The sequence below is a fragment of the Dendrobates tinctorius genome, unplaced genomic scaffold (genome assembly GCF_039654945.1).
Source record: "Dendrobates tinctorius isolate UK_male_01 unplaced genomic scaffold, ASM3965494v1 ptg000152l, whole genome shotgun sequence".
In the NCBI taxonomy this organism is placed as follows: Eukaryota; Metazoa; Chordata; class Amphibia; order Anura; family Dendrobatidae; genus Dendrobates; species Dendrobates tinctorius.
In genome coordinates this window covers 6633424-6645832 of record NW_027361819.1, presented here as the reverse complement: position 1 = coordinate 6645832, position 12409 = coordinate 6633424, and the positions used below count along the sequence as shown (strand labels likewise).

The 12409-nt window shown below is 43.2% G+C and overlaps 2 protein-coding genes across 2 annotated transcripts in view; one reads left to right on the top strand and one right to left on the bottom strand.

Annotated features, from left to right (window-relative positions):
* Window positions 1-2067, top strand: part of LOC141050644 (serine protease 53-like) — a 36468-nt gene extending 34401 nt beyond the window's left edge. Inside the window, exon 11 of the mRNA XM_073547230.1 lies at window positions 468-2067. Within this exon, the coding sequence (XP_073403331.1) occupies window positions 468-761 (294 nt within the window). The 3' untranslated portion in view covers window positions 762-2067. The remainder of the gene's footprint in view (window positions 1-467) is intronic.
* Window positions 2068-2192: 125 nt separating this feature from the next.
* On the bottom strand, window positions 2193-11558 carry LOC141050843 (uncharacterized). The gene is made up of 6 exons (XM_073547524.1): window positions 11169-11558; window positions 10674-10697; window positions 9692-9845; window positions 7845-8116; window positions 4861-5030; window positions 2193-4775 (listed from the first exon to the last, which is right to left on the bottom strand). The coding sequence occupies exons 1-6, from the start codon at window positions 11518-11520 to the stop codon at window positions 4059-4061; spliced, it is 1689 nt and encodes a 562-aa protein (XP_073403625.1). The 5' UTR covers window positions 11521-11558; the 3' UTR covers window positions 2193-4058.
* Window positions 11559-12409: the final 851 nt, after the last annotated feature.

Sequence of the window (12409 nt, the reverse complement as noted above, 5' to 3'; positions counted from 1 at the left end):
GTAATGTAATGTATGTACACAGTGACTGCACCAGCAGAATAGTGAGTGCAGCTCTGTAGTATAATACAGGATGTAACTCAGGATCAGTAATGTAATGTATGTACACAGTGACTGCACCAGCAGAATAGTGAGTGCAGCTCTGAGGTATAATACAGGAGGTAACTCAGGATCAGTAATGTAATGTATATACACAGTGACTGCACCAGCAGAATAGTGAGTGCCGCTCTGGAGTATAATACAGAATGTAACTCAGGATCAGTAATGTAATGTATGTACACAGTGACTGCACCAGCAGAATAGTGAGTGCAGCTCTGGAGTATAATACAGGATGTAACTCAGGATCAGTAATGTTAAGTATGTACACAGTGACTGCACCAGCAGAATAGTGAGTGCAGCTCTGGGGTATAATACAGGATGCAGAGTATTTGCCAGTGTAATAAGCTGATTATTGATTCCTTATCTCACAGGGAGACTCTGGAGGACCTCTGGTGTGTAAAGTTAGTGGATCCTGGTACCAGGTTGGCATTGTGAGCTGGTCAGTGGGTTGCGCTCTTCCATACCTTCCGGCTGTCTACACCCTGGTGACCTCCTACCAGTCCTGGATAGAGCGTTACATCCCGGATATGACATTTGCTGAACTGACAAACATCCCAGTGCAACCAACAAGCAAACAGCCTGTGAAAGGTTCAGGGAGCCTGAGCCTCTCGGACCCCATGTGGACATTGCTGGGTCTGCTGGCACTAGTAGTCCTTCCTATGTAGCTCCTATCCATCATCTTCCTCAGTGTAGGACCTCTGTCCTGTGATCAGTCCCCTGAGCGCCGTCATTGTCAGACTTCTAACATCTGTGAATATCCGTCCTGTCGGCCCCTGAATTATTAATCTGATCCTTTTCCTTCCGCGCTCGATCTTTATATCCTGCAGAGTGAGCCGCGTCACCGGCAGCGGCCATAGTGTGTCCCCAGAACGGACACCTGAGAAACAGACGTCCATCCCATGGAAATCTATGGGAACGCTGCCGAAGAATCCACTGCTAAGAGAAGAACAAGTGTGAACTGCAGCAGCGAACGTCTCAAGGCAGAAACGTGGAAACATCGCGTGAAATAGCCGATTAGTGGAAGAATCACTTCTACAGAATCAACGCAGATTTCTGGATTTTACAATGTTGTTTAATAAAAATTATCTGTCTGCAAATGCACACCAAATAACGGGCTGAGAAGTATGGGATGTCGGGTGAGGGCGTGCGTCGGGTAGTACCACCACTGTCCCGGCAGCTGGTGCCACTGGTGGGGATTACGCTCCTGGCAGACCCCACAGTCTTAGCCGTGGAATAGAGTTTTCTTTTACATTTCCCCATTGCAGGGATTCACGCTTTCAGGTAGGCATTGGGCAGCGTTCACACAGGCGATACAGTTTAATCCAGACAGGTGCAGTTTTATTGCTTTTATAAGACTCCATGGGAATCAAAACCAAAACATCCTCTTCTGAGCACAAATGTATCACAGCAAATATCCAGCTCATTCAGGAGCTCATATGTGTCAGTGCGGCTCACCACAACAGATTACAGTCCTTTCTCCTGGAGCAGACTTCATACACAGAAGAAATAGGATCCCACCAGTCTCGGTATCACCTTCAGTCTGAGCTCCAGAAGTTTCCAGCACCAAACAGAACTTCAAACACAGCTCACTCTGAACAGGCTGCAGCTGCCACAAGTTACTCCTCAGTTCCAACACACAGACTGCTCAGCTTTCCTAGCTGTTCCGTGCGGTATTTATTCAGCTAGAGGCTCTGGAATGATTCTATCACAGCTATAGCTCACATTTTAGCTGGTCACTCACCAGCAGCATACTCGACTCTGCTCAACCCCCAGCAGACTGAAATCTGTAGTGAAGACAAGCTCTGTTCTTAGTTAATGCTAATCAGGTGCATCTAACCAATACCTGCAGTGCTAGGATTTAACTCAATCCTACCTGGCTTTACTCTACTGTCCATTGTAATTTTAGCTTATTCTTTTACTATTCATTGTCTACAAGACTATAAATAACTTTAAACAAAAACAATCATAACAGCCGTCAACAGGAAGAATGTAGCAAGAAATGCTAGATATGTACTTGCACATGTCGGAAAATGAGTGACATGTACACTTGTCATATTAAACTAGTAAAGCAGATGTGAAAAAACAGACAGGCAAAGTTAAAAGAATCCATTTTTATATTTTTTGTTTCTATGTTTTATCAAAATTCAAGCTCCTTCCACAAAATGAAAATATGAGGAATGCTCATTAGATGCATGCCCAAAAATTCAGCACCTGGAGCAGGTAATGGCATAGTGTTTAGAGATGTAAAGTTTGACTAGTAAAACAGATGTGCAAAAAAAATAATTGTGACCTGCGCACTTTGTGAGATTCAGTCTCCATTAGTGTCTGGATTTTAGAGAGTTTTATGCAAAAGAAATTGTCTCTTCTTCAAAAAAAAAATCACAAGAAATGCAAAAACCCAGTACAGTCATTGTGGCAAGCAAGCACACCATCTGTGATTGACATGGAGTTCAGATTTTTTTCTGTAAACACTTGCGCTGCCTTGCTGCTGCTTTCTGGTACATTAAGAATAAAGAAAAATAATGTGGAATTGTAATTCAAATTGTAATTTAAATGCCAGCTCCACCACATCACTGATCTTTCCAGAAACTGAGATATGGATTATTCCCAAATAGAGTGTCCTAATCACGGCATGCTTGGTGCTGTCCTATTGGGTTCGATAAACTGAGAAAAATGACACCATATGTGTGTTTATACGAGCTTTCCTCGGCCAGATATAGTCATAAGTTTTGTAGCCAAATTGCAACTTGGAGAAAGGGGGGCTGAACCTCCCCAGACTGCCCCTTTCGTGATGTAACCGACCCTAGGCTATAAGATATCCCTCCCTTGAAATTCTTGCATTTGAGCTGCAGATTCCATGCTAGAAAGATCACCAAATGTCTGGATATGTCTGGCTGCCCCTCCCCCAGCCACATGGGATGCATAAAGAACCATAAGCAACTCTAAGTGTAATTTCTGTTTTCATCCCTATTATTTTGATATTTGCATTGTACATATTAATTGACTCAGCTTTGTAGCAACTTTTATCTATGTAATCACTGCCCACCTTTTGGGAATAAATGATAAAATTATCAGTCTGTCTTCATGCTCTAAGAAACGAACTATGCGCCTTTTTCAGATAATCGCTACTATTTTGGGGGTTTGCCATGGACCCTCTTAATTAACTCTTTGATTAAGTGAATCGTGGCTGGTGGCAGCGTGGTGTGTTCGGTTGGTTGGGCTAGTTGGCAGTACGGAAGGGTCTTATATTGCTGAATGAGGGGCCAAAGCATTGATAATTCCCTTACTGCAGTAGTCTAATTGCCCGTGCACAACAAGCAGCCCATCCGGCGACTAATTATCCTAGGTGTAGTTCCCTGACTTACCTGAGGATAAGGGGGGGTGCCGGAGAGCTGCGAGTTCCAAAGTGGAACTGAGAAGGTGGAATATCCATAAATCCCCGCAGTTCTTGGAAGGTTGTTAGCAGTGGTGGGGCATCCAAAATAACCCCCCTGCGATAAATTTTTAGAGCAAGATTAGCTTGCTGTATATTTTTGTCACATGGTACCAGTGGCGGGATAACTAAGATAAGCCCCCACTGTGCCTGTGATAGCCGTGTGCCGGCAGTGCGTTGCATCACTCCGTCCGCTGACATACCCGTGTCAGTGGTGGGATCGGGACATATTGGTGGCACAGGGTGCGCTTTCGTCACAGTCCACCAACAAGAGACATTGCTGCTCTCACCTACCATGGTCTGGCCCGGCGCACTAACTGTAAACCGACAGCGCTGGCGAGTAAACTATCGATTTGGCAAACTGTCCCCAATGAATATTCCTCCTACTATGTAAGGCTTCTGAGGGAGGGGGGTAATATTATGGAAAGTAATGGATAATTCATGGTTGACAAGTTTCTAAAATATATGAAACAAAAATAAATTTCATAGGTATCAAAATTGGCCAAATTTACAGACGGGGGAGAAATTCTTACACAACGTCCAAAATTCTGATCAACACAAAGACCCCGGCCAAAAGACTCATTGGCATTGGGAGCTTCTTTCCAGTTGGGATGGTGCCTCGATTGGTCACTTTAGACGAGGAGACCATCTGAGGGTCTTCTTCTGTCATCTCTGTGACCAAGGTGGACAAGTGTTCAGTTGGAAGTTCCACTTCTGTCTTCTCTGTGACTAAGGTGGACACGTGTTCAGTTGGAAGGTCCACTTCTGTCTTCTCTGTGACCAAGGTGGACAAGTGTTCAGTTGGAAGGTCCACTTCTGTCTTCTCTGTGACGAGGGTGGACACGTGTTCAGTTGGAAGGTCCACTTCTGTCTTTTCTGTGACCAAGGTGGACAAGTGTTCAGTTGGAAGGTCCACTTCTGTCTTCTCTGTGACGAGGGTGGACACGTGTTCAGTTGGAAGGTCCACTTCTGTCTTCTCTGTGACCAAGGTGGACAAGTGTTCAGTTGGAAGGTCCACTTCTGTCTTCTCTGTGACGAGGGTGGACATGTGTTCAGTCATTGCATCCATGCTCATTTCCGAAACTGTAGTCACACCGGATTCATCTTGTATCCAGGAGCAAAAGTTGCTGACTTTTGTGTAGACACCCGGCATGTCTGGCCGGGCACAGCCAATGCCCCAACTCACGATGCCAACCAGAATCCAGGATTCGCCATTTTTGCACACTAAGGGTCCTCCAGAATCCCCCTGCAGAACGCAATGTGATAACGTTATATTGGGTAAGTCACACAGAAGGCAACCTATGAGCTCAGTATAAATGAGGCGCGCTCACCTGGCAGCCATCTTTCTTGCCCTCGGGATAGCCGGCACAGATCATGTCTTTTTTAACAAAGTCAAAAGGTGAACCCATGTTGAAAGACTTTTGGAACATTTTATTACAGTCCATATAATTGATAAGAGGGAGAGGGACCTCCTGTAACGTCTGTGGAGCCACCAGTTTAGCTGAAACCAAGGAAAGGACATATTAATACCATGCGCCATCCGATGCCCGGCGGCCGCCCTACATACAGCAAGGACATGGGACCGCTGATGACAACGATCAAGAAAGTCTTGGATTTGTTAAAAAATACTGTGGTAATCGTGGAAGCGACCTGGGATGGATTCCCTTCCTAACCGGGCACATTTTCAGGTTTTATCAGACATGTGCTTTATCATTTTCTCTCATTCAAATATTCAAATATTTTTTGCACCTTTTTTTTGCTTAGTTATTCTGTCATTTTTGTTTTCTTTTTTTTTAATTATTGCGGTAAAATGTAAAGAAAAACCGGAAATATTTGTCTATTTTTCACCTTTTTATTTTTTTTCAGACCCCAAAGGAGCATTAAATAACAGTTTAAATTGCACTCTCTTTCCTGTAGATATTATTTTTATATATTGGACAGGTTTTATCGTGATTAGACTGGCAGTGTGTCATTTTTTATTTATTTTTTTTATTTATACTTTAATCTTTTTTATTGTTGCTAATTTAATTTTTTCTCATTTATTCATTTACTTTACATGCTTTTCCCCCCATAAGGTGATAAAAGCCCTTTTTGTTGGTGCTGGGGGGGGGGGCTTTTTACTTATTGATATTTTCTTTATTTTTTGCATTCCCCTTGTAACTACAACTGGTATTTTAGCCCTAGTTACAGGGGAATTTCAGCCTTCCAACTGCACCAAGACTCCGCAGCTCCTTATCCCTCGCTACATTCAGTGCAGGAGGAGAAAGCAGGGTGACCGCAATCAAGTCTCATTCAATTTCCATTAAATACATAGAATTTCATAGCTGAATTAGGATTTTTGGCATATTTGTCATTATGTCAAGTAATTAAGTCTAAAAGCTAAGTTCAGTTGATGGGAGTCTGACCTTTCGGACCTTCACCGATCCTTAGAACGGGACTGTCCACAAGTATCTGGGCACATGTTAATGAACAATGGCTGACACCAAAATGTGGACCCCACAATGTGGACACCAGAATGTGGACATCAGAATGTGGACCCCATAATGTGGACCCCATAATGTGGACACCAGAATGTGGACACCAGAATGTGAACCCCAGAATGTGAACCCCATAATGTGGACACCAGAATGTGGACATCAGAATGTGGACCCCATAATGTGGACACCAGAATGTGGAACCAACTATGCGAACCCCAGAATGTGGACACCAGAATGTGGACATCAGAAAGTAGACCCAACAATGTAGACCCCATAATGTGGACACCACAATGTGGACACCAGAATGTGGACCCCATAATGTGGACCCCACAATGTGGACACCAGAATGTGGACCCCATAATGTGGACCCCATAATGTGGACACCAGAATGTGGAACCAACTATGCGAACCCCAGAATGTGGACACCAGAATGTGGACCCCAGAATGTGGACATCAGAAAGTAGACCCAACAATGTAGACCCCATAATGTGGACACCACAATGTGGACACCAGAATGTGGACATCAGAATGTGGACCCCATAATGTGGACCCCATAATGTGGACACCAGAATGTGGACATCAGAATGTGAACCCCATAATGTGAACCCCATAATGTGGACACCAGAATGTGGACATCAGAATGTGGACCCCATAATGTGGACACCAGAATGTGGAACCAACTATGCGAACCCCAGAATGTGGACACCAGAATGTGGACCCCAGAATGTGGACATCAGAAAGTAGACCCAACAATGTAGACCCCATAATGTGGACACCACAATGTGGACACCAGAATGTGGACATCAGAATGTGGACCCCATAATGTGGACCTCACAATGTGGACACCAGAATGTGGACCCCATAATGTGGACCCCATAATGTGGACACCAGAATGTGGAACCAACTATGCGAACCCCAGAATGTGGACCCCAGAATGTGGACATCAGAAAGTAGACCCAACAATGTAGACCCCAAAATGTGGACCCCACACTGTAGACCCCATAATGTGGACACCACAATGTAGACCCCATAATGTGGACACCAGACTGTGGATCCAACAATGTAGACCCCATAATGTGGACACCAGAATGTGGACCCCATAATGTCGACTCCAGAATGTGGACCCAACAATGTAGACCCCATTATGTGGACACCACAATGTAGACCCCACAATGTAGACCCCATAATGTGGACCCCATAATGTGGATGCCAGAATGTGGACACCACAATATTGACACTACAATGTGGACATCTCTAAAAGACAAATTTCCTTTTATTCAGCATCGCATTGGAAGAATCAGACGAAAACGTCAATAGCGAAATAAGTTTTGGCAATTTTTTGGTTTTGTTCCTTTAGAGCACTGAACACCACAAACTAACTAAGGTCGACTTCTTCATGGAGCTTTTGGATTCTTCTAAAGTTCACTCCAATTATAAGGTATGTGTTAGCACATTTTTGCTATGTAATCTGACAACAGGGCAGAGACCCTGATTCCAGGGATGTATCACTTGGTTTTGGTACATGTTGCTGTGACAGAATCACAGTTTTATCTGCTGAAGATCTAGCAGAGCTCAGAATGCTGATCTCTGTATAATCCCACCCACACCACTGATTGGCAGCTTTGTATCAATCAGTGGTGGGTGGGATTATACAGAGATCAGCATTTCAAAGAAATCTCTATCACTGACTATGCTGTGTGACACATCCCTGGAATCAGGATTTCTGCCCCTACATCATGGCAGTTGATTGACTTTTTTGACTTATTTGAATAATCAACTGACAAAAAGAAAATGACAGCAAGTGATACAAAAGATTTGGGATTTTCTTGCTTCCTCACCTTCCTCGGTAGTTTGTCCCCAGCCGGTCAGCCAGCAGAGCTTTCCATCTGGGAACTCCTGGTCTTGGTATGGAAGAGGAACTGGTTGTATATAGTCATTATAGCTGACGGAAAGGGCCAGTTCTAGTAGCGCTAGGTCCCCACTGGTTCCATCTCCGTCGAAAATGGGATGTATGATTATTTGTTTTACTGCCACATAAACTTTTATGGGGTTCGCTCCATTGAGGTTCAGCGCCCCCAACACAACCATGAAGTCACGGGCATTCCTGTAACTGAGACAAAAATAATAAAGAGCAATGTCAATATGGATTGTAAAAGAAAATCAAACTTATGATTGTCATTGTCGATCGTTTTGGTAAAACCAGCAAGTACTATCAGATAGAACATTCTGAAAAATATACTGCAGTTACCTTCCTACCACAAGGTGGCACTTTAGAGCGTCGTACAACATGAGCTCAAATGGAAACACTTGATTTGCCCTAATAGCACTCCAGGTGGCTGGGAGTGGTATTACATGTCAAAATGATCAGAGCCAATCATGTGAAGCCTTATTGTTTAAAGAGTAACTAAACTATTTTTTTAATTAAAATTGTATTGATTTTACTATCATATATATATATATATATATATATATATTTAATTTATTCATGGATCAACTTTTGAAAAGTTAGAATCTTTATACTAAACTCAGCTCCCAATTTTGCTTTCCACTCTATCAAACTCCTTGCTGAAAGTGCTGTTTTAGCTGCCTAGTTCATGCTCTTTTACAAGCTACTTTAAACAGCTACTCTAGAAAAAAAACCTGTAATGAAACACTATGTAGAAACACTTGATGTATCAGCCTCTCTGCTCACCTCCTCCATGCTCAGACAATGAGAGTCTTTGTAGATAGTGTTTGAGTATTGGTCCTTTGTAGAGCAGCAGTTCAAAGCAGCTTCTAAAAGAGCATGAACTAGGCAGCTAAAACAGCACTTTCTAAGATCTAATAATAAATATAATAATGAAGTAATGGAGTATAATGCAAAGATTATATATAGAGAAAAAAGTTTAGCTTGTCTTTTTAAAATATTTTACTAATGCAAATCGTAACAAAAGCTGCAAAATATAAACTTGGTACATAAAATGAGAAGCAAGCGGCCTCTTTCCAGAAAATACTACTGGCGTATGACTGGAAGTATTTGGCCTCACCACAGAAATGTTATTCCAAGCTTCATTCCTAATTGAAAGGGAATCTGCCACCCGTTTTTGCCCCCCATCTGATAGCTGCATGTTGAAAAGGCAGAGATGCTGATTCCAGCGATGTGTCACTTACTGGGCTGCTTGATGCCATTTTAATAAAATCTCTGTTTTCTCTGCTGCAGATCTAGGAGTTCCCCTAATGCTGAGCTCTATAAAACCACGCCCCACACCACTGATTGGCTGCTTTCTGTGAGCACTGTGCAGAGGCTGAAAGCAGCCAATCAGTGGTGAGGGCGGGGTTACACAGAGCTTAAGAACATGGAGGACTGTCTGGTAACAGGTTTACTAGTCTCTAGGAAAAACCTCCTGCTAAAACTACATAAAACTACAAGCAAACAGCCCAGTAAGTAACACATCAGTGGAATCAGGGTCTCTGTCTCTACATCATGCTGCTCTCAGATTAGGTGGCAAAAACTTGGTGACACATTCCCTTTAATTACCCTTATATGGTCGTATCATCCTCCCACAGGTTACATCATTACATTTTCTTCTGCTGGACCATATGGGCAATGGTATTACACATGGGCCTGGTGGAGGACCCTCTGGTGCACCACCCCCGCCATAAAAACTGGAGAGGCAGAAAGATTATAAGAGAGAAAGGAACTTACTCCACACAGTGCGCTGCACTGACCACCCAGGAGGGGGAGATGAGCGCCCCCCCGCACACAGTGTTTGATCTCCAGATGAGGCCGACCTGCCAGGGCCACTCCCCGGGGTCCGCGTTCTGCCCACCCACAACACGGGAGATCTGATGACCGTCCACTGCAAGAAAGCAAACCAGAACGGATCTCACCTCTAATCAGCTTTATAGAATAGATAGATAGATAGATAGATAGATAATAGATAAATAGAAAGATAGATAATAGATAGATAGATGATAGATAATAGATAGATAATAGATAAATAGAAAGATAGATAATGGATAGATAGATCGATAGATAATAGATAGATAGATAGATAGATAGGTAGATCGATAGATAGATAGATAATAGATAGAAAAATAGATAATAGATAGATGCAAGATATATAATAGATAATAGAAAGATAGATAGAGAGATATGGGATAGATAGATAGATAGATAGATAGATAGATAGATAGATAGATAGATAATAGATAATAGATAAATAGAAAGATAGATAATAGATAGATAGATGATAGATAATGGATAGATAGATCGATAGATAATAGATAGATAGATAGATAGATAGATAGGTAGATAGGTAGATAATAGATAGAAAAATAGATAATAGATAGATGCAAGATATATAATAGATAATAGAAAAATAGATAGAGAGATATGGGATAGATAGATAGATAATAGTTAGATGGATAATAGATAGATGATAGATAGATAATAAATAGATAGATAATAAATAGATAGATAATAGATAGATAGATAGATAATAAATAGATAGATAATAAATAGATAGATGATAGATAGATAATAAATAGATAGATAGAGAGATAGATAGATAATAGATAGATAGATAGATAATAGATAGATAGATAATAAATAGATAGATAATAGATAGATAGATAATAGATAGATAGATAGATAGATAATAGATAGATAATAGATAGATAGATACCTGAAGCTGTAGTCAGCACTATACCTGGAGGATAAGAACAATCAGCCATTAGTTGTTGAGCAGAGATATGAAACACTGAGAATACACAGAACACACATCTGTACACAGCGAGGTCTCGAGTTCTCCTGAATGATCACAGATTGTAGAATTTACAATGAGGAAACTGTGTAATAGCTGATAATGAGAAGAGCGATGGAGAAGGAGGTCACCAGCACGGTGCTGGGAGATAAACGCTGCCGTCCTGAGGCCACATTTATTTCTCCTATTAATTTCCCCTATTAATTTTACACAGCGCCATGTACTCCGCGGCTTTCCCTAATCATCACTGTCCCCAGTGGGGCTCACAATGTTGTCTTGATTGGTGGACCAGACTCTCACGATCTTTGCCCCATCTAATAGGGCACCTCTACGACTGCCTGTAAGCAGCCCGGTCTGAGATGTAGGAAGCTTTATAACCATAGAATATGGCATTAGCCGTCATGTACGACCACCCACCTAGAGCTAGAAGTAAAATGGCAGAGGTGGTCCTCCAGGTCATTGGTTGTCCTTGTCCATGGAGACATCGGACACCATTTCTCGGCCATTGGGGCTCCATCATCAGCGCAGCTGTGTCCTCGATAGGTGGAATATGCAGATGGCCGGACTCGTGGACCCCCCCTGGATATACTTCACACCGGTGACTCACTAACAGCCGCTGACTATGGGCATCAACCCCCTTGCCCCAATATAGTCTTCTCCTCTTTATCCTTCTCAGGATGTCTCCTAGCGCTCCAGTCCTTGCAGACCCCACCAGTGTCCTGTCGTCCTCCAGCAGGTGAATGACTGGCTGCACCATCTCCACCTGCATTTTGTAGCCTCCTTGGCTCCCTGAGGCGGTGTCAGTCCAGAGAACGTTCCATGTCCTCGCTCAGGGACTGAGCCTCCATTGTCTCCATGAAGAACTGCTCCAACTTTCTTACATAACAGTAATAATTCATAAATGACGGCGCCAGGAGATTATCACATCAACAATTAGAAGAACAAATGAGGAATTAATCGCCTCGCGTAGAAATAAAGTGTCCGATCCAAGAAAAAACCTTCGTCTCCATGGTCCACACCACATTTTTCCCCCCTTTCTCTTCTGTTTCTGCTCTACTTTTCTTCTGGTTCTATTTCTATTGTGAGTGCGGGATTGTTTTCTATCCCTCCGAGATGGGAATGGCAGCCCCCCATCCTCACCACTGACGTTACGCATCCTATGGATGACACAGTATGTTACTGTGGCACCCCAGGAGTATGGTCGCCACAGTGGCTTTGCTTTCCTCCAGGGGAGGGTAATGCCAGGCTTGGAGGCAATGACGGGTCTCTCTCGCAGTCAATCTTTGCATGCAACACAGTTCCACTCCAGGCCAGCAGGGGGAACTCTGAACCGGGATTAAGGGGAGAAGTGCTCTCTGAGGGCCAAGAGGAAGGAGGAGTTAGTTAGTCTGCGGAGGGTGAAGTGTGCAGACGTGCGGAAGAAGCGCGGAGATCGAGCAGAGAGGAAAGGCTCATCTCCAGTGAAAGCGCATGAACTGGAGCCTGGTCTCCACGGTTGTACGGATACTAACGGTCCTGCAACAGACACCAGAGGAGTAGGAGGCTGTAAATGCCCTACCCCCATCTAAGACTCGGAGGCACAACAGCACGGAGTGAGCCAGGAGAGGATTTGCGGCTACAGCTGTCTGCCTTACAAGGAGTGAGAGTAGAAGAGAATT